General features: G+C 48.6%; 1 protein-coding gene across 1 annotated transcript in view; it reads left to right on the top strand.

Moving 5' to 3' along the window:
* LOC135807353 (uncharacterized) overlaps positions 1 to 20565 on the top strand; it is a 53432-nt gene extending 32867 nt beyond the window's left edge. The window contains exons 14-16 of the mRNA XM_065321238.1: positions 776 to 855; positions 11455 to 11698; positions 19584 to 20565. Of these exons, the coding sequence (XP_065177310.1) occupies positions 776 to 855; positions 11455 to 11698; positions 19584 to 19599 (340 nt within the window). The 3' untranslated portion in view covers positions 19600 to 20565. The remainder of the gene's footprint in view (positions 1 to 775; positions 856 to 11454; positions 11699 to 19583) is intronic.
* Positions 20566 to 23048: the final 2483 nt, after the last annotated feature.

Raw genomic sequence — 23048 nt, 5'->3', positions numbered from 1 at the left:
AGAGATCGGCTGTGGCAATATCATCGCGGAATGCGACTCGAAATTGAAAATTTGTATCGCTGATCCCATCGTAGTATTCGCTCTCAAAACAGGAGCGAGAGGGAGGGCAGCGATGGCCTAAAATCGTCAAGGCAGGCGTAATTCACCAGCCAGCGACTGCTTCTTGTCTTCTCTTTCACTTACCTGACGCTGGATGTGAGTAGATGAAGAAAAATATAGATTTCGAATCTGAGACAAGAATTCAAAATTTGCAATTTTGAACCAATTGTTTTACCTCAAATGTGTGAAAATATGACCATTTCCCTGGTATGTTGTTACTCTTCATGCACTGAGACAACGCTTATGAGGTTGTTTTGTCCCTATGTTCCCAGTACACGAGCACAAACTAATTCTCAGTCTATTTGTTTGTGATACCCTGGTTGGTCAGAAATATGCACAATTGGCACGTATCTTTGGTATTCCACCTATGGCCTTCATATACTACTGCATGCTGTACCAATATCCATGCTTACCTGGGTGCAGTGATACATATGGAGTCAGGAAAACACAACTTGCATATACAAAAGTTGTCTAGATTTGATACCATGGTTGCTTCTTTGGCTGCGATAGCCCTTTACATACATTAGATGGCTGGTACATAAAGGGTTAAAGCAGAAATTGGGTTTTCATCTTTGCCCATATCCTGTAATTGGTGGATCTGAATTTTCCTCTCCATCCGTAAAGAAGCGGCATCTGACGCCTTTTCATGTTGTCTTTTCATGTTGTCCTCTTTCAGAATGAAAGTTTTGTCAGAAATTTCTGACTTTCGAAACTTCAGCCGAAGCATGGAAGGGTGCATCAGCCGCCTTAAACGTGGTAAGTATGTTGCTGCCTATCTGTGTAGAATCGAAGACAAAATACTCACCATATTTTCCGGAGTATAATCCGCATCCAGATATTTGTGTCACTAAATACATTACATTGTTTGTTGTTATTTTAGCTGTTCCTACTTGCTAAGTTCCTATCACCTCTTTACTGAACCAAACGAGAGAGCTTCGAAGCTCAGGGCCCTACGCTATGCTTTTTTGCCTTGATGACTTAGACAAAAAAAGCATAGGGATGTTATAAATTCTTATAAATTTCTACTTTTCGTTTTTAGACACAACCTGGGATTCGAACCCGCACTATCGCCCTGCATGCATCCCCCGATACACTTCGCATACATACTAATTCTTCCAAGTTGCTTCACGTTATGATCTTGTATTTGAAAGCCCTATTTGAATATGCATTGTGGCCAGCCGTCTTTGATTGTACGGTGCCGGACAGGTACGGGACAGGTATGGTCGAGGGTAATACGACACCATCTACCGCCTTGATGACGGCAAAAAAAGAATAGGGATGTTATAAATTTTTCAATTCTCCTATTTTTTCAGGCATTCAATACCTGGGATTCGAACCCGCACTAGCGCCCTACATGCATTCCTCCATACACTTCGCATTCATACTCATTCTTCCAAGTTGCTTCACGTTATGATCTTGCGTTTGAAAGCCCTGTTTGAATAGTGCGGCCAGCTGTATGTGGCCAGCTGTGTTTGATGGTACGGTACGGTACGGGACGGATACGGGATAGCGCCAGGCGTGACACAAACACACGAACACACAAACACACAAATGTAGCATGGCTACTTTATGACACGTAATTTGTATACACATAAATAGTACACCGTAGGAATGCAAGGATAGCAGTGCGCATACTCGCACTGCCTTGTCTTCTTCTTCTCCTTGTGGGACAATGAACGAATGATAACTACTTACGTAACTACAAGTATGTGCTTTGAGTGCCGAGAGTATGCGAGTTACAATGGTGGCAGCGGAAAAATAGTCGTCGGTTTTGTCCTCGGCTGGGAAGACGCCTCCGCAGGAGAGACAAGTTGCAGAGTCGACAAGTTCCAGAGAGTCTGCGACCAGTTCCAACTACTCGGGAGACCAGCCCACAGACTAAGTTCTAATTTACTAGTATTGATCATTCTATCCTTCGTCTCGTTTTCCATTGTTTACTTCTTGACTGATCGTTCGCTGTGCATATGCATGAGTAACAGTTTTGTTTGGTGTAGAAAGGGCTACATTTTCACAAAAATATTTTGCGGACGTGAGTGTGCGTGCATACTTAGCAAGTACACTGTTGACGTCATGTCCTGTGCACGTGTACGTCCGTGTGACGTAACCAGAGTGTTTTGTGTAGGTCAAATTTTTTTGTAACATTTTTCAAAAGTTTTTTTGAACTACAAATGTTTGTAGCTTGGGCCATAGGGCTTGAAAGTGCTACGTCACAGCATAGCAACAATTTCAAAAATTCAAAAACTGGATCCACTTGGATCCAGTTTTTGTATGGATCCAAGCACATTTCAAGCGGTCTTACCCACAGCATGGTGATGTAGCCAGTGAAACTGACTGATTTGGCTACTGGGGGCGGGGTTACAACTGGTGGCGAAATAAAAGTCACACCTGCATGCGACATGAGTGGGTTGCTATGCACCCACATACTTAGGCAATAGCAAAGTCACACCTTAGTGGATCCAAAAATAGAAATCTGATGTCAACTTACTACTCCCTGGCCGTTTGACGTCATCACTTTCAAGCCCTATTGATAGTGAGATATCGAGATGGGCAAGTCCAAAGGTAGAAAGAAGACCAGATCCCCTCGACCTCGTCCGTTCAAGATACCGTCTGGCGAACATGCCAGTGCATCAGAGTTGCACCAGTCTAATGACACCGGAGTGCGTGAGCAACTAGCTCAAACGCTCGAGAAACTTGATCGCAGGTTGACAGACCTCGAAAAGAGACTCAGCTGTTTGGAAATTGTTGCTCCACGAACACAGGTTTCTGCAGGAGCAAGTTTCGAATTTGATCAGCCTCATAGTAGTAGCAGTGGTCGTGGACATTCGTATGGTCGTGGACATTCGTATGGTCGTGGTTGTAACAGTTCCCTGTTAGCGCTAACCTTATCTGCCCTCTAGCTCTGTATCTTGCACCTTTCCCTATCCTGTCAGCACTCGCGTTATCACCTTAGGGCACGAAGTGCCCTATATCAGTTGTGTTGCCTTGAGCAAGCATTGTCTTTTCCAAGAATACCTTCAAACGGTTACACTGGTAGCGGAGGATGGTTAACATGGTGTTCTTGGAGCTCGCCATTGTCGTGGCGATACTTGTTCTTTCTGTGTTGCTATTCAGGTTGGCCAGCGAGGTCCGTGAAGCCAGTCGCCAAGTCAGCGTCCGTCTGAGCAACCGAAAACAACCGCTCCCTGTGCCGCCCGCTCATTCGTCCGGGAAGCCTCGGTACGCTATGGAGCCGCCGATCTTCGATGGCAAGCCCTCGCAGTTCAAGGAGTGGGCTTTCTCCATTGAGCTGGTGATTCGGTCACTGGGAATCACCGACTCATCGGTGATGGTGGATTATGCAGCGGGCTTTCTGAGCGGCAACGCCAAGCTATGGCTCATCGCATCGTTGGATAAGGGTGTGGAGTTCTCGACGTGGCCAGCGCTCCGTGAAGCCCTCGCCAAGGTGTACGGTCCGTTGCATCATCAAGAGCGGGTGCGACTGGATCTCTTCGCTGTCAGGCAGCACTCAAGCTTGGAGAGCTATGTCACCGAGTTCTCACGCCTAAGCCTACAAGTGCCTGAGATCGACGAGCTGACCCGAGGACTGCTGTTCGTAAATGGACTGCACCCATCTGTCAAGACCCGGGTGCTGCGAGAGCACCCCACTGATCTGAGCCAAGCAATCAGGTCAGCGCAAACGGCGGACCAACAGCCGAACCCGATTCAGCACCAAAGTCAGCCCGTACGACCCCAAAGGCTAATACCGGAGGAGAGGCGTCACCTGAGTCGGCAGGGTGGATGCTTCGCTTGTCGGAAGCCAGGTCACCTAGCTCGGGATTGTCCCAGCAATCAACACCCAAACGCTGGTCGCCAGTGAAGAATGGCGTGCGCTCGCTGGCGACCAAGCGGAAAGCACCCAACGGTTACCCGGTTGACATACGCAACCGTTACAGCGTTCTAGAGCTGGAAGAACCGACGCTGCAAGCTGATTCGGAAGATGTTGCCGAACAGGAATCCCATGTCAGCAACGTTGATCTCGCAGTACAGGACACGGAGCTTCCTTTGGAGCATGACCTTCTCCGTGTTGAGGGCAGGATCAACGGCCGCCGGGCAATTATGCTTATTGACTCGGGATCGACGCACGACTTCATATCGGAAGCTTTCGTGCAAAGAAACGGCCTTGTTACGGAGAGCAAGGACGAAACACTGAAGGTAACCCTGGCTGATGGCTCATCGACATCATCGGGACTGCAGAGGACCGGTCCGGTAAAGGTTATCGTGAAAGACTTCAGCGACACCCAATCTTTCACAGTTTTTCCGTTGAGCCGCTATGATGCTATCCTGGGCAAGCCATGGCTGACCAGACACAATCCGGATATCAACTTTCAGACCAACGAAGTCAAACTGAACGGAGAGCCGCTCTTTGCTAAACCCCCTTCCGGCCAAAATAGTGATACGAAGCATCAGGAGTCGCCGCCAATTGAGAGCATGCTCATATCTGGTTCCCAGGCTCGCCGCGAGTTGAGGAAAGGCGCGCAGGGAATCCTGGCGTGGGTCAACGCTACTGACGACGAGGAGGAGGACAGCAAGCCATCAGCCGCCAGACAACACCCAAATCATCAAGAGCAGCTGGCTAACCTTCTGCGGCGGTACTCGGACATCTTTCCAGACGACCTGCCGACCGAGCTTCCGCCAGAGAGGGATGTCGACCATGAGATTGTGACTGAGGAGGGTGCCGTTCCTCCATCACGGGCTGCCTACCGTCTCCCCAAACCCGAGATGGACGAATTGCAAGCCCAGCTCGCGGAACTCCTCCGCAAGGGCTTCATCGAACCCAGCAAGTCACCATACGGTGCCCCAGTCTTTTTCGTTAAAAAGTCTGATGGCTCATTGCGCATGGTTTGTGATTGGCGGAATTTGAACAGGATCACCATCAAAAGCAAAGCTTGCCTCCCAAACATTGATGACCTGTTTGATACCATTCAAGGTAGCTCATACTTCAGTAAGCTGGATTTACGCTCGGGATACAATCAGCTTAGGATCCGTCAGGAAGATGTACCTAAGACGGCTATCAATACTCCCTTCGGTCATTTCCAGTTCCGGGTCATGGGCTTTGGATTAACTAACGCCCCTGCCACGTTTCAGTCACTGATGAACAGTATTCTCCAACCGTACTTACGGCGGTTTGTGGTAGTGTTTCTGGATGATATTCTTATCTTCAGCAAATCCTGGGAAGATCATCTTGAACATATCCAGACAGTTGTTGAGACGATCCGGAAAAATAGGCTATTCTGTAAGCAGTCGAAATGTGAGTTTGGTGTCAAGGATGTTCTGTTTCTAGGGCATCGCATCGACGGTGAATGTATCGCTCCAGATCCAAAGAAGCTTAAAGCAGTGAGGGAATGGCAGCCACCGACGACAGTTACGGAGGTGAGACAGTTCCTTGCTTTTGCGAACTACTTTAGAAGATTTATTGAGCACTACTCTACTATATCGCGGCCATTAGAGGAGATCACTGGCAAACATGCCAGGTTCGAATGGAGTGGCCCCCGTCAGCATGCATTCGAATCCCTGAGACAGGCCTTGTTGAGTGCACCGCTGTTGAAACTAGCAAGCGTGCAGAAGCCTTTCAGAGTTGCAACAGACGCAAGTGATTTTGCAATAGCAGGCGTCCTTCTCCAACAGGGGAAAGCGATAGTGCTTGGCATCCTGTGGCATATGCCAGCCGTAAGCTGTCACAAGCGGAGCGAAATTACACTGCTGCAGAACGCGAAACCCTGGCGGTGGTGTTTGCACTGCGATCCTGGAGAATTTATCTATTCCAGCATTTTGAAGTGTTCAGTGACAGCATGGCCGTAGTCTACTTGAGCACAAAAGCCAATCTCACTAAGCGCGAAGCTAGATGGGTTGAATTTCTTGCAGACTAGGACTTCACAGTTAATCACAAACCCGGCAAGGAAAATATGGCTGATGCGTTATCCCGCCGCCCTGATCTGCGGGGGTCAGCAATTGGCAATGTAGTTGAGGAAAAGGATTGCCCACCCATCCTACCAGCACCCCATTTGAATACGATTGAGTTTGCTTTGGAACTGAGTGATAGTGTTGCTGAGATGATTTCGGAAGCATATCAGAATGACGAGCAGCTTTCCCCAATAATTCAGCGGCTGCGCGGCGATTCCTCTGATAATCTACACGAGCGGTACTATTGGGATGAAGAGTCCAGGTACCTATACCTCCGTGCAGCACCAAACAATCGCTTGTGTGTACCCAAGTGTGCAGTAAGGCTTCAGCTCCTGCAGGAGTACCACGACTGTGTTACGGCAGGCCATCAGGGACGGGATCGTACATATTTCCGGCTTCGTCAATTCTTCTATTGGCCCAAGATGGGCCTTGACGTGAAGAAATTTGTTAAATCTTGCGGCATATGTCAGCGCACTACGGGTGGGTTGCCTAGATCCGGTTTGCTGCAATCGCTCCCAGTACCAGACACCCCCTGGAAAGATATTTCCATGGACTTTATCGTTTGCTTACCCCAGACCCCTCAGGGCTTTGATGCAATTTATACATTTGTTGACCGGCTTACAAAATGTGTCCATTTAGTCCCCACGACTTCCAAAATTGACGCTAAGGGTTCTGCTGATTTGTATCTCCAGAATGTGTTTAGATTACACGGTTTGAGTTCCACTATTGTTTGTGATCGGGACCCAAGATTTACTTCTGAATTTTTCTGGTAATTGTTTCATCAATTAGGTACCACCTTGTCGTTTAGTACTGCCAATCACCCACAGACCGATGGGCAGACTGAGAGAATGAATAGAGTAATTGAGGATGTGCTTAGAGCGTTTGTTAACCACAAACAAGATAATTGGGACAAGCTTCTGCCTCTTTGCGAATTTGCAATTAATAGTTCATATCAGTCTTCCACTTCTAGCACGCCGTTTTATCTAAATTATGGACTTAATCCCAAGTCCCCACCAGATTTCCTGGCACGGAGGGGAGGAGGGAGTGCCCCAGACTGGATCCAGGATCGGGCGGATGCCGTCAAGTTGGCAAAGGACGCCATGATTGCCGCTCAGGCTAGACAAGCTCAGTATGCAGACAGGGGAAGGGTGCCCAGCAACCTGAAGGTTGGCGACATGGTGCTGGTATACAAGGATTTCCTAACAACCGCAGAAGCCCAGGATCAGCCTTCACAGAAGCTACGCCCTAAGTGGTTCGGGTCCTACCCAATCATCAAGAAGATCGGACCCAACACCTATCAGCTGGATCTACCCAGCGCTATTCGGTGCCACCCTGTCTTCAATGTCACTGCTCTGCGCCGGTATGAGCAGAATACTATTCCCGGCAGGCGGCAGCCACCCCCGCCACCGTTCACTGACTTGCACGGTCAGACCAGATACATGGTGGAGAAGATTCTTGACGATCGCCAGCGAAGGCATCAGACTCAGTACCTTGTCAAGTGGCAAGGGTACCCAGACGACGAAGCCACCTGGGAGCCAGAAGGGAACTTGCTAGACGAGGCCGATAGGCCGATAGTTGCTCTGAGGCGTTACAGGGCGTCCAGGGCATGTCAGTGACACTATGGTTATCGCGAAATGTTACTCGCTCAAATTCAATTGCACGTGTACCTTGAGAATTCCCACTTGATCCTTGTTGTGTTAAGCAATCCATTCCCCTCCTGTTTTAGATTTTCCCCATTTCCGCTATCTTCACTCGCCTGACTGTCCTTGGTTACCTTGCACGGTGCTTCAATTAGATGAGCGTTGTTGGGTTGACACGATTTCATTTGATTATTCCCTTTCCACATATTCCTCGACTCCCTGGAGGCACCTGTGCCTCGCTTAGGAGGGAGGGATGGTGTAACAGTTCCCTGTTAGCGCTAACCTTATCTGCCCTCTAGCTCTGTATCTTGCACCTTTCCCTATCCTGTCAGCACTCGCGTTATCACCTTAGGGCACGAAGTGCCCTATATCAGTTGTGTTGCCTTGAGCAAGCATTGTCTTTTCCAAGAATACCTTCAAACGGTTACAGTGGTGGTCAGGTGGAACCACCGATTTGTTGTGGTTGTGGACAACCTGGCCATTTTGCTCTAGATTGCCCACACAACCCTTGGCGCTCGGGAAACTGAGTACGACTGGTGGTGTGGGACAACTCCCAGTCGTTCACAAGGAGCCATCAGATGAAGTTCGTATCGAGGCTGTATCCTCTGTAGTCCCTACCCTAGATATCAATGTTCAAGGCAAGTGTGTAACGGCGTTAATTGACTCTGGTTCCTGTGTTTCTATGTTGCATGAGCAAACATTTTTGTCCACGTGTGGTGATGTGCCCTTGCAAGCTGCTCCCCGTTTGTGTGCGGCTAATGGTGAGGGACTCCAGGTTCTGGGTGCTGTGGATATTGTATGCTGCATTGGAGAGCGTTCATTCTTGCATACATTTGTAGTGTCTCCTGATATCCGCCGTGATATGATATTGGGATCTGATTTCTTGTTTGACCATGGAGCATTATTGAACATTGCTCAAGGCACACTAACTTTTAATGATCTGTCAGTCCTGCTAGGCGTGAAAGCTACTAGTGTTGGTCCAGAGCCCCGTCCGGTTGTTGCGGCGGACGCTGAACCGCTATCTGACTCTTGGAGTAATGATAGTAATTCTGAGGAAGACCCAGGCACGTACTATTCCCGTGTCACTGTTTGTAGTAAATTAACTCTGCCTGCCGGCCATGTGGTGCTGGTCCCATGCAAGTCGGTGCAAGAGGCATCTGCGACTGTGGATTGTGTTGCTGTTCCACTGGACTCATTCTTGTTCAAGTTTCCAGATGTGTCTGTGACCCCCAGTGTGGTTACGGTTGGACCTGGCAGGTCCGGTGCGGTAGTTGTGTTGGAGAATCACTCTGACTACCCAGTACAAATTGCTACAGATGTTGATATTGCAGAATTATCTCCTGTACCCGATAACTTGATTGGAGAGGATGATGATCCTGCTGATTCATCTGTTGCGGATATGCAACCGTTTGTGCTATCCCCTGAACGTGCCGAGATAATCCGTACATATGTTGAGTCTCGGAATCATCTGGCAGTACCTGAAAAGAACAGACTTACAGAGCTTCTCCGTGAGAATCATGACTTGTTTCTCTTGCAGGAGGGTGATTTTGGTCCTTGTGATGTTTTGCCACATAGTAGTAGTACTGGTGATATACAGCCAGATAAGCAGCCTGCGCGCGCTTTGCAAGCTTTGCTGGATGATCTGTTGTCCCGTGGTATACTCACCGAGTCCATTAGACCCTGGGCGTCGCCCATAGTTCTCGTTCCCATGAAGGACGGATCTCTCCGGTTATGTATCGACTACCGCAAGTTGAACAGCATTGCGGAACCAGATGCGTATCCTATCCCACGTGTTAATGACATATTGGACTCACTCTCTGGCTGTTCATGGTTCACTTGCCTGGATTTAGCGTCAGGATATTGGCAGGTTCCTAAGCACGAGGACGATACGGCAAAGACTGCCGTTACGACACCATTGGGTTTGTGTGATTTCTTGGTTATGTCTGGCTGTAGAAATGGTCCAGCGACGTTCCACCGTGTAATGGAAGCGGTGCTTCATGGTTTATGTAGTGTGCCTAACCAACCAATCTGTCAAGTGTTTTTCAACAGTGTACTGAATGCCAGCTCTACCTTCACTGGACAGCTCCAGATCCTGCAGTCTGTATTTGGCCGGGTTCGTGCTGCTGGACTAAAGGTAAACTTGGAAAGATGTTCTTTTTTCCAACGAAAGGTGCTCTTCCTTGGCCATGAAGTTTCGGCTGAAGGTTTGGCTCCGGATCCCACCAGGGTTGAGGCTATTGTGAAGTGGGCCGTACCCCAGTCTGTACGAGGTGTACAGGTGTTTCTGGAGTACGCCGGGTTTTACCGCCGCTTCATCCGTGGTTTTGCTCAGCGCTCCGCTCCACTGAATGTATTAACAGGCAAGGGTGCCAGCTTTACATGGACTAAGAGTAGTGATGCGGCGTTGACGTCTATGAAGCGGTCACTGACCACAGCCTCCGTGTTGGCGTATCCCGACTTTTCTGTTTCGTCTGGCGGCTTTATTTTGGACACTGACGCAAGCAAGGTGGCCATTGGAGCTGTCCTCAGTCAAATGCAAGATGGCGAGGAACGCCCCATTGCGTTCGGCAGCTGGGTATTGGCGAAGGCAGAGAGGAATTATGATGCGTCCGACCGGGAAACGCTTGCCCTTGTCCATTTCGCGAATCAGTTCCGGCACTATTTGCTTGGTCGGAATTTCATTGCCCGCACAGATAACACTGCCCTCACCGCACTGATGTTTGTGAAGGAACCACGCGGTCGAAAAGCTCGATGTGTGGAGCAACTCGCTGAGTACACCTTCACTACTGTTCACCAGCCGGGTCGGCAGCACTTGAATGCAGATGGTCTGTCGCGTTCCTTGTTGCCGGAGGTGCAACCCTCCCATCTCGAGACTCCCACAAATCAGCCAGAGCAAGCTAGTTCCTCTGCCACAACGGCGTCTGTGGATGTCGCCACTCCTGTACTTGCTGGTCTCCCCGCAACTGAGTTGGCTGCTGCCAAAGCTGTGAATGTCGACCTCTCAGTGGTCAGTTTGCCCAGGTACAATGCGGTGAGTGGAAAATTTGTTCGCCCTCCCGAAGGTTTCTGGCACTAGTCGTACCATGCGTTTGTTCTCGGTTAATGCAGTTGGATCAGAAGGAACATTGGGTTCGCGTCTGATGCCTCACGGTGCTTACTCTGCAAGCCCTTGACCATGACCCTACTTTTTGTCCGCTGTCGTCAGAGCCCATCTTGCTCGCAATCCTGGACTGCCTGCTCGGTTTACTGATTTTGCTATGTCCTGAGTTTTTATTTTTGTATGTTTCTGTTTTCTTTCTCTATTCACGAGGGCGTGAATTTTTGGTAGGAGGAGGATAGTGTAGCATGGCTACTTTATGACACGTAATTTGTATACACATAAATAGTACACCGTAGGAATGCATGGATAGCAGTGCGCATACTCGCACTGCCTTGTCTTCTTCTTCTCCTTGTGAGACAATGAACGAATGATAACTACTTACGTAACTACAAGTATGTGCTTTGAGTGCCGAGAGTATGCGAGTTACACAAACACCAAATTAAAGCTGTGTGGACCCTGGCTAGCGCCAGACGTTACTGAAGTAATGTCTTCTGCATAGCTACGGGAATAAATACTTGGAATAGGACTATATACATTATAGCGTAACTTGTAGTCCCTGTGCTTAGACTTGCTGTGGTGTGGGGCCATGAATTGGGAACGTGAATAGGCTACCGACATGTCTCTGAGAAATGCTGTATTTCTTTCTCTTCCCTCCTTGTTTTCCTGTGTGTCCAGAGGACTTTGCCCAAGCCGTTGCAAAACTGATTGACCCAGAATACAGCAACGATTTCAAAGACGACATTCAAGACTTTATCGTGAAAAACGACCATGGCACCACTAACATACCGGATAATATGCATGGTGTTATCAGGTGGGCCGTGGACAAAGCTGGAACGCGGGAAATCACCCTGGCCGAGTTGAAGAAGATTGCGCTAGACCTGAATCCCGACAAGAAGAAAAGGATTGAGAAAACATTCCAGTGAGTTAACCAAGAATGACTGATATATGAGCGTTAGCATGCTAACGCGAGTTAGCAGCCAGCCCAGCGAGCTGGCCCAACCTGCACGCATGCGCGAGTCACGTGGGCACGCGCCCTTCAAAATCCTGTACAATGTCTCTTGCATGTCATTGCTGTTTGGACTTTCGAGCGTGCAACTTGCGGAAGAGGTGTTCCCAAACAATTTCCTTTCGTTAGACTTTCAAGCTTGCATTCTCGTATCTCTACGTTTCAAATTCAGGCTTCAATGACGCCTGTTGGTGCCTGAAACAATGTCGTTGTCTACAGTGGAACGTCGACTGTGGACTTTTAGCTTGCGCCATCACCAGGTTTCCTAAAATGAAGTACTAGTACCTCCACGCGATCTCAGCGACCCTTGTTTGTGCCTTGAAACAATGTCGTCGTCACCAACCGGCGTCCAGCCTCTCCGGATCGCCTCGCTCTACCTGGCTCCACCGCCCGCCTACTGCGAACGCAGCGACGGCCGCCACACAGCACCACCACTGCAACAGCAGGCGCGAGCCTGACGATCGAAATTCGTATCCAGAGAGGCGAGTTCGTGGACTTTGATTTTCTGTTGGAAGTAACAACGTTAGTTGTCCACTGCCGTCACCAACGCCACCCAGCTTCTCCTCGCTCTACTTGGATCCGTATCGCCGCTCGCCGCCAGCAGGCCGGACCCTACTGGGAGCCCGGTGCAGTGACGACCGCCATACGCGCATGCAGCACCAACAGCAGGTGAACCTGACTGTCCTATACGGACCCTTCTCGATCATGTCCAGAGAGGCGAGTTCGTGGACTTCGATTTCCTGCTGCCCGATACAGTTGCAGTCAGTGCAGCTCCGGCGACGTTCCAACACCATAGCCCCTCATATGTTGCTCTCCTGGCGCACTAGCATTTATTTGAATCCGAACCCAGAACTGCTTCGTAGGCTGCATGACGGTAGCACTTGAGTTGAGACCTGGACAATGTTCATGAATGGTCGGTGTTTCACTGTTCCTCACCGCGTTTCACGAGCGCCTGTGGATGTATTTGGCCACGATCATCGCGGCCAATTGCCAGTTCTTGCCACCTAGAAACTGGACGTTATCAATACTCAATCTGCGGACAACTGTTTCGTCCTTTGTGGACTCATCAGCGCAGCACAGAGGGAATTAAGCCGAACCTGATAGCAATGGAAAAAATAAAAAATCTCCAAAGCCAGGTTATCAATGTCAACTTGTGGCAACTGCGCCTCACGGTGTACTGGAACAGCACGACCCGCCTGCGAGCAGTGCAGCTCAGTGCACCCGCCAGCATTTCCGTGCGCATTTCGTCCTACTCATCAGTACAGATCCACATCACGTACCGCAACCGTATGCCGCTACTACAAGTACGGCGCTTGCACGTGTCAGCTCAGGCAGTGCTGCCTCCAGTGCCAACAGGAGCACCCCAGGGATAAGTGTAAGGCCTCATCAGTAACTGTGTAAGCACTCAGTTTCTCACTTCTCAAAATTACTGGACTCACATCCTGATCCTATGCTCCGGAGGTATGTTGCACATGGTCGTAATTGTGGTGTTGTGGTAGGTTTCATCGGCAACCACTCAACTAACTGGAATCCATTGAATTTAACACGGTCACATGCTAACCCAGATTATATTTCTGCGCAACGATCCGTTTCTTGCAGCAGGCTTGAAACAGCTGGCCCGTGTTCTTCACCCCATTTCTCGTCTCTGTGCTGTTCCGGCGTAGATGCGGTTCCTAGACGAACGGAAAGTTACACACGACACACCCTTTGTAAAGCCTGGAGGGTCGAAGTGTCAACAATTACATTCCAGCAGACTGTATCTCTCCACAATGTCAACATGACAATGCTGCAAACATGATTAGACAATTGCTCGCCCCGCTGTACCTTGCTAAGCTCAATGTTAAAAGTGCATTTTGCCGAATCCCGTCTGCCCGGAGGAGTGGCCCTTGTTGAACCGCTGGCAGGATCAATACTGTTATGAGAGCGTCCTGCCCTTTAGACTGTACTACGCTCCAGGCCAGCTATATGGAACTCTGTCGCATCCGCCAGTGAATGGATTGTGTGCGGGCAGTTGGCACTCCCACGCCTGTTGCATTACGGGGAATACCTCAATTAACGTAACTTCCTCAATGCATGCTCTGGACTTGTGTTAGCTCACCAGCAACTCGCTATTCTGCTCCGAGCGTTTACATACCTCGGTGTTTCTCTGGCCCCAGCAAAAGTGGAGGGTCCAGCTCAAGTCCTGACGTTATTGGCATCTTCCCATTACGGGAAATACCTCGACTAACATTTCTGTCTCCATGCATGCTCTAGACTTGTGTTAGCTTGCCAGCAACTCGCTACTCGGCGCCGTGCGTTTACATACCTCGGTGTTTCTCTGGCGTCAGCAAAAGTGCTTCCTCGATGTATGCTCTGGACCTGTGTTAGCTCGCCAGCAACTCGCTACTCGGCGCCGCGCGTTTACATACCTCGGTATTTCTCTGGCGTCAGCAAAAGTGGAGGGTCCAGCCCACGTCCTGACGTTTATCGGCGTCATCCTGAACACCCGCGCGCTCACATCAGTCTGCCGATGGACGAACTTGCCAAGCTTCACGACCTACGGGCCACTCTCAACACAGCTTCAACTACCCAATGTCAATTTGAGTATCTTCTGGGAAAGCTCTCGTTTACAAGATTGATAGTCCCAGGACGCACATTGCAGATTGTGGTCACTTGCCAACTGGTACCGGCAGCCGTATTACCTGATCAAGCTCTCCGAAGAGTGCCTCAAATATCTTCGCTGATGGCCTGAGCTCCTGGCATAGTAGAACGGCCGGTCCTTCTTCCTACACCCTAAGTGGACGCCGTCCCCCAACTTGCTGCTATTCACTGATGCAAGTGGTGCACTTGGCTGGTGCGCAAACAATTGCGACCGGGGATAGGGCAATGGACAGTTAATCAAGCAGACCAGCCAATCGCAAATAGTGGTTTGCAATTGTGGCAGCACCTGGGAAAGCTAGCGGCACCAGCTGCAGATGCCAATCGATCGGCTTTACAGCAACTGCGAAAATCTTGCTCATCAGTTGTGGCTATGGCCTGGCGTTATACACCGGCCACTCGTTTCGAATCAGCTGCCGGACTCGATATTCACTTATTCAGAGAGGCGGGAAGGTGGAAAGCCACGTCGGCCCGAGTAACATTCAGAGGCCACCAGCAGCCAAAGCATGGGTGGCTGTGGCAATGGCCTCAGCCCATGACATCGAGTTCTGTTAGTCAATCGTTACCGAGCTTGCACTGCTTACAAATTTCACAGGTAGCTGCACTTTGTGATCCGCTCTGGGAGAGCCGATTTATGGAATATATGTTGGACTCAGGAGAGCGTACAGCCCCTATATGATGTCCAACCCCTATATAGAGTCCATTGGTCCAAAATCCACTGTACAGAGTCCAAACTTGGAATCAACTGTGAGCTCAAAGTTTAGATGAACATCACTCCCTGTGTAGAGTCCAGCCAATTGGCTTCACACCTATATAGTGTCCATTGGTCCAAAATCAACTGTACGGAGTCCAAACTTTGAAATCAACTATAAAGGGTCTTTGTCATAGGACACTTCCTGTATAAAGTCCAGCCAATTAGGCATCCCCTATCCAGAGTTCGAAATTAGACATAGGATCTGCTGTAAGCAGTGAATATTAACCAGAAAACGGCCTCTCCCTTTAATCCTTTACATCATTCACTTCTCAAGATAAAAAATTAATTATTGAGGCGCCACTGCAGCCACTTCATTACATGAAAAACCCTACAAACACCATCCTCAAATCAAGTGGTCTCTTCGCAGACGCTGCAAATTACAATATCTCAATCATGTAGTGTTGCCAAATTATTGTGCACGCACACACACACACACACACACACACACATGCACACACCCACACAACGCCAAGAAAATACCTAGAAAAAAAACAAGAATCGAAAGATAATAATGGAGAGCCAAGGATTAATTATTCGTTTTCAAATTATTGTGCGTGCGCGCACACACACACACACACACACACACACACACACACACACACACACACACACACACAAACTTATACAACGCCAAGAAAACACCAAGAAAAGAGTAGAGACACAATACACACGCAACTCCAACAGCCATGCAAACGTCCACCCATTTACACGTAAAGTCAAGAGGGATAACAAATAGTTATACGAAACGAATACATACGTGGGCGGATGCGCGCACGTTTACATACGTGTACATGTAGTAGTGTAAGAGAGTAACATAGTGCAGTAGTCAGCATAATACTAGCACATGCTGAGACTCCAATAGCAAGCTTCACCATTGCTCATGGCCATGCAAATGTTCAGCAGCACTCAGTTCCGCAAGCTTCTGAAGATCAGCACACCTGCAACAAATAGATAGCACAAGGATACGCTTATTACCGTAATGATGCATGGGAGCACACAACTACCAAGTTCTCAACGAATGTGATGCTCAATGAAAATCCATCCACTCAAAGATTGTGAACAGGTGACGGTGGGGACAATAATCTATTAGTAATACGAGGAATAAGATCGTTTGTGCACACTCAAGACGCACAGACGCACCACCATACATGTAGTGTACACAGTGTTTCGTTTTGAAATGAGATGATTTGAACAATCTGTACAGCGTTGCCGTCAGTCAGTCTTCCCCGAGATGGAAATGCAATGATTTGTTGTCACGAGGCAGTTTCACTGACACAGTGTCATGTTTGTCACATCAAAACGGTTACTTCATGGAATACGAGTACATGTATTAGCTTGAGAAGCTTTTTCTTGTCATCGGCATACAATAAATCCTCCTCTTACTACTACTAGTACACTGGCGCTGCGTCTGTGGATCCCATCGTATTCGACATCATACTAGAGCCTAGTAGAGGAAGAGTGTCGTGGAGTTCACATAATTATCATAGGGATAAAAATACATTTTTCATGAAATAAAATAATAATTGATGATAGCTAGACGATCGTATACGATTGATACAAAGTCCGTACAGTCCTTGAGGACTATTACGAAGTGGTTGATTACTTTTAGGGCATTCATTCAAGCAACATCAAACAAACGCGATACGCTCCTTGAAAATGGAAAAAAATTCAAGCATATTACGACAGAACAGCAGACCAATCGAAACGAGTAAAAGCTTCCTTACCTCAGTCATCGTCCTGCCATGTAGCTGGACAGCCTTTTGACACGGTGGTACAGGCAGTTCTTGTCCAGACAAACAGGATATCCTTGTGGCGTCGAACGAAAGAGAGTGTCAGTGCATCTGACTCGTAAGATTGGCACTGTGCTGAACTTTTCTCGTTCTCCGCTTTCTGCTTTCATCCCTCGCTCTGATGAAACCGTTCAAACGTCTTACTGGCAGCGATGGCCAGCCAAACAGGGGATCCTTGTGGCGTCGAACGAAAGAGAGTGTCGGTGTACCTGACTCGTCAGATTTGAACTGTGCTGAACTTTTCTCGTTCTGCAATTTCTGCTTTCATCCCGCGCACTGATGAAACGTCTTCCGAGAACCACAAGACGCTTTCCAGATTTGATTTTGAACGTCTCATTATCCTCCTTGGTTACCTCGAGACAGATTACTGTCAGCAACTGCACAGCAGAACTGGCAGCCATGGCTGAAGTGAAGAAAGGAATGCGCTGCCACGAGGCAAGCAAAACTGAAAAGGTGTTTGTTCTCTTTCGGGCACAACACACAGGACGGCGTGACTGGATAAACTGGACTCCTGGACCGTGAATAGGGGACTTGTAGAAAAAGTGTACTCCTTATAGGGGATTGCGCGGCAGGATGAAGCTGATCAAAACTGAGTGGACTCCTGGACTCTGTATAGTGGATTTTGGACCAATGGACTCTATATAGGGTGCTGGACATCATATAGTGCATGGACTCTATACTGAGTCCTACATATATGCTCTCAACTGGTTATGCATCTCTATATATCTAGCATTTGGCGGCTCTATTCAGAGTCATTGGCGGCTCCATGCGGAGGCATTGGCGGCTCCATGCGGAGTCATTCGGCGGCTCCATGCGGAGTAATTGGCAGCTCCATGCGGAGTAATTCGGCGGCTCCATACGGAGTCATTCAGCGGCTCCATGCGGAGTCATTCGCCGGCTCCATGCGGAGTCATTTGCCGGCTCCATGCGGAGTCATTTGCCGGCTCCATGCGGAGTCATTCGCCAGCTCCATGCCGAGTCATTCGCTGGCTCCATGCGGAGTCATTTGCCGGCTGCATGCGGAGTCATTCGCCTGCTCCATTCGGAGTCATTTGCCGGCTCCATGCGGAGTCATTTGCCGGCTCCATGCGAAGTCATTCGCCGGCTCCATGCGGAGTCATTTGCCGGCTCCATGCGGAGTCATTTGCCGGCTCCATGCGGAGTCATTCGCCTGCTCCAAGCGGAGTCATTTGCGGGCTCAGCTGCGAGCCATCTAGCAGCTCCAAGCAGACTCACGCGCCATTATACCAGTTGCTCGAATCGGCACTCCCAGCTTAATGCAAAACTTGGTTGCTCTGTTGTGAGGTGGGGGGATGCTAACATTGTTATACGGTATTTTGGTGAGATGGTCCGGGTCGGGGCCAGGGAGAAGGGATGGGGTGATGGGGGGGGGGGGGGGGTCAACGGTGGTCAAGTTTGTTTGAGAAAGTGATGAACGGTCTGTGCTGGGATCCTGCCTGCACCTTAGCTTGTCGTCTGAGCACTGAACCGCCTTTTCGCTTCCAGAGTTATAGCCAGGTCAAAATAGTAGAGAGGAAGGGGGGAGGGGGACAGGGAAAACAGTTACCCCGTAACCGAAATTCCCATTTTCCAAATAACTGTCTTGCAACGCGAAATGCAACGTACGGAGCGAACGCCTGACTTCACCCCAGACAGATGTGCATTTATGAACCCTGTACAAATGTGGTACTGACTATCGGCTGCATTTTCATTGAATGATATGAAAAAATCGGATAATGAGGAGGGGCAGCACTTTTTCACTGAAGGGTGAGCAAACAGAGTAGGCGGGGGGGGGGGGCTGTGTCCCCCTACCCCCCCCCCCCCTTTCGCTACAACCCTGCGCTTCCGCGGGACCCCACCACCCATGATCAGCGGTCAGATGCAGCTCCTCAACAGTGGGGAGGATAGATGAGAACCACCTACCAGAGGCCAAAGCCGAAATCCCATTTGCCACAACCATGTTTTCTCAAGCCAGACCACAAGTTCCCAATTCATAGTGAGTCGCACCACGGCTGGGAAAAAACCTTCCGCTCCCAAGGATTACTTGAACTGGCAAAATTATAGATTTCGAATAGAGGGCGGGAACCTAATTTGGAGATGAAACCGTCTTTCCTTCTAAAAATTTCTCCCCCCCCCCCCCCCCCCTCTCCCCTCTGTCTTTGCCTGCCTTTTTATTGCAGAATACCATATCTGTCGGCCTGCTGGTGTGTCTGCGTGTCAATCTCTTACCCTCTCTGCTCTCTTTCGCCCTCTCTCTCTTGCGCTCTTTCTCCCTCTCTCTCTCTCTCTCTCTCTCTCTCTCTCTCTCTCTCTCTCTGTCTCTCTCTCTCCAGTTCGCAAGGCTGGGCGGGGTTGTGAGCAGGCTTTCATTTCATCTTTTCTTATTATTTCTGCTTTTCATCTCATTACAAAAATTCTGCGCTTTTTCTCCATCTGCGCATAAAATCTAGACTGACAACCTGCTTGTTAAATCATGCACCTGCTTTCAGGCATAAAAACCCTGTTGTAGAGGTATCAGTCCTCATTTGTTAGACTTACCTGTCTTTATAAATGTATCTTACTCTCTCTCTCTCTCTCTCTCTCTTTCTCTCTCTCTTGTTATTTGTCCTTGGTACAGTGTTGAAACATGGTGAGGCGTCATCTTGAAGCTGCCCTGCCCAGCGGTGGCCTCTATTCGTTCCTGGCTTAACTGTCAACTGTCTACATTATACTGGTAGTGAGTCGCTCGACAGCAGAACACCTCAAGCGTCTGAAGACCATCTTCCATCACTTGCCAGAGTATGGTCTGGTGGTCATTGTCAGCAAGTGTGTCTTCATGCAGCCCTCCGTGACATTCCTGGGTCACAATGTCAAAGCCACTGCCGGCGGTGGCATTGAGACACTGGCAGAGAAGGTCAAGGCCATGGTGGACTACCCTGCTCGAGACACTCACTCTGCTCTCTACCTCGCTTTCTTGGTTTGGTAAATCTCTACCGACGCTTTATCCCGGATTGTGCATTCATTCTTCAGCCGCTCTCGGATTTGTTAGCAGGCCCTCAATCTCCCACGAACCTTTGTCGCGAACGTAGCAATGAAATACATGAAAATATATTCGGAATAACTATTTTTTTTGCATTACATGACGATGATTAACATTAGTGTTTTCGTATATACCATGACAATGATTGTGCTCTCTTACTCTCTTACATTGTGGCTGATTCCACGCTTGGGTTAGCAGAATTCTAGTTCCCTATCTTCATTTCTAAGAATTGACTCCATTCCACTTCAAAGTAGCTTCGAAGGTAGTCTTCGTTTCTCTAGTCTTTGCATTTCGTTCTCAAACAAATAATTCTTCGTTATGTTTTCGTGCCGTGAGTAGTCTCGCGCTCTTGATTTTTTTGCTCCCGCGTGACTTTCCTTTCTGTTCTTTTTGTTATGCATGACCCTGATGACGTATTGGTATGATGTATATGTGCACGTGATCACTTGCCTACGTACGTGACTACGTACGTGTTCACTAACTACAGACAGTAGGCTAGTGCACTTTAGCGATTCGCTCTCCTTACTGCTACTTCTTCTGCGTTTCTATTTTGTCGCTGCACTAGTTCCTTTTTCCACCACTCCACGTCAATGAAAGTTGTGGTCGCCATTTTAATGCATGATCTTGTGCACAGCTGCCTGTGGATGCAGCTGCCCTGTTTCCGTTCCATTTGGATCTTGATTGAGAAAGAAACTTTCCTAATCATAAATGAAGAAACGTTGTTTGTAAATTAATAGATAGTTTCCGGGTATGATTTTCCGTGCCAAACTTCGTATGGACGCTACGGATATTTTCCAGGCGTACTTCAGACGATTTTTCGGCACGGAGAATGATTGTGAGCTCCAGTCCGCCTTCCGTCGTCACCTCACCTCATTCGGAGCCACCCACACTGTGACATCTCCGCGACCCCGCATGCAATCTCCACCATGGGTTACTGCTGAGCTCAGGTCTGCTGTAAAACGCAAGCGTGATCTATACAGTGTGTACAAAAAATATCCGACAGCAGTAAATCATGCAGCTTATAACCGACAAAGGAATGCTGTAAAGCACCTGTCTCGGCAAGCACATCGTCAATATATACGCTCCATCCAAGCATCACTAACGTCACCGAATCGACCTACACTCTTTCAGTTTGTGCGAGCACAGCGGCACACTTCCGGCCGTGTCATGCCCCAAACGATGATAGCATCCGACGGTACGGTCGCCACGTCCCCCAAGAGCATAGCTGATGTTCTGAACACTCAGTTCACCTCATTTGGGCTACCTGATGATCCTTCGTGGCGCATTCCCCCTTTGTCCCAGTCGCCTTTCATATCTGTTCCGTTCCGTACAATCACTGTCACTACGTTTCAAGTTCGGAAATATCTGAAGCGCCTGAAATGTGGAAAGTCTCCCGGCTCAGATGGGATCCCGAATGAAGTGCTGCAGTCTCTTGCACCATCAATAGCCTATCCTCTCGCCATTATTTTTAATATGTCATTTCGAACTGGTACATTCCCACAGGATTGGAAATCCGCCATCGTGACACCGCTTTACAAGAATAAAGGCTCCCGTGCTTGCCCGGCAAACTACCGCCCCATCTCTCTGCTGCGCACAGTTTCCAAACTTTGTGAGCGTATTGTATTCGATTCCCTCTACCTGCACATCGCTCCGGCTCTCTCACCAGCTCAGTCGGGATTCTGCCGTGGTGACTCAACTCAATACCAGGTGACTCGACTTGTCCAAGACATAGCGACAAAGAGGAACTGTGGGGAGCATGTGGGAATGGTGTTTTTCGACTTGGCTAAGGCATTCGACACCGTTTGGCATCGTGGCTTACTTGCCAAGTTGGAGGTCACCTTCCGGGTGGAGGATGCTGCCTTGCGTTGGATATCCTCGTATCTGTCTGCTCGTTCTCAGGCTGTTCGCTTGTCTTATTTCTTGTCTGATCCCCTCCCTGTAACGTCCGGAGTGCCCCAAGGTTCCATTCTGGGTCCTTTGTTATTCTTGCTTTACGTTAATGACCTACCTTCAGTTGTCCCCGATGTTAGTTTGTATGCGGATGACACTGGCCTTATCTGTTCTGATTCCTCCCCTGCACAATTACTCCTTACCATGCAGCATCGCATCAACAGCACTGTCATGTGGATGCAAACGTGGAAACTCCAGCCCAATTTAGACAAGACAGAAGCCATGTATATTTCTTCATCCCCTCCTGATCAACCATTATACTTCCCTGACTCGACTATGCCTATCCGTGTTGTTCCTCAGCACAAACATCTAGGTGTGATGTTTGACTGCAAACTCTCTTGGGCTGCACATGTCAACTGTGTATGCAAGCGAACCAGTTCAGCATTAGGGGTACTACAACCACATTGCACTCATTTGCCCATCCAGTGTAAACTATTATTTTATCAGTGCTATATTCTCCCTATATTCGACTATTGCGATACCGCTTGGTGTGGCCTTTCTGACACAACTCTGAACCAATTAGAAGTCCACCATAGATTTATACTTAAAATTCTTTACAACAAGGATCGATGTTTTCCTTCGGATGCCCTTTATCAACTTGCACACACTTCTCCTCTCTCCGTTCGTCATAAGCACCATCTCTGTACACTGGTTCATAAAATATTTCTTCATAAAACCCCTTCACACATGATGAAGTACAATTGGTTTTCGACAAGCTCAACCCGTAACGCGCTCATCCTGCCTCTTGTTAAGTCAGCCCAGTATCTAAAGTCCCCTTTGTTTTCCGGCTACTCTCATTGGTTATCATTACCATACGGTCTGAAAACTTGTTCTTCTATTGGTCAGTTTAAAGATCTACTATCACAACTGAACTAGACGCAATAATTATCATCGAAGAACATTCTCGAATACCTGGGTGATGCACGAATTTTGATAGTGCTCACTTCCGTTAACCCTTTGAGACCCCACTGAAAGTACGACAATTCACTCACCTTCAAAAGACATGAACTATCGCTCGTATCTCTATCAAACCTTCACCGATTTTTACAAACTGACCACCGTTGGAAAGGTATTTCCAAGACGAAGAGACTAGTACCACATTCAAGCCAGCTA

This window comes from Sycon ciliatum, chromosome 1 (genome assembly GCF_964019385.1).
Source record: "Sycon ciliatum chromosome 1, ocSycCili1.1, whole genome shotgun sequence".
NCBI lineage: Eukaryota > Metazoa > Porifera > Calcarea > Leucosolenida > Sycettidae > Sycon > Sycon ciliatum.
This window is presented reverse-complemented; position numbering and strand designations above follow the sequence as displayed.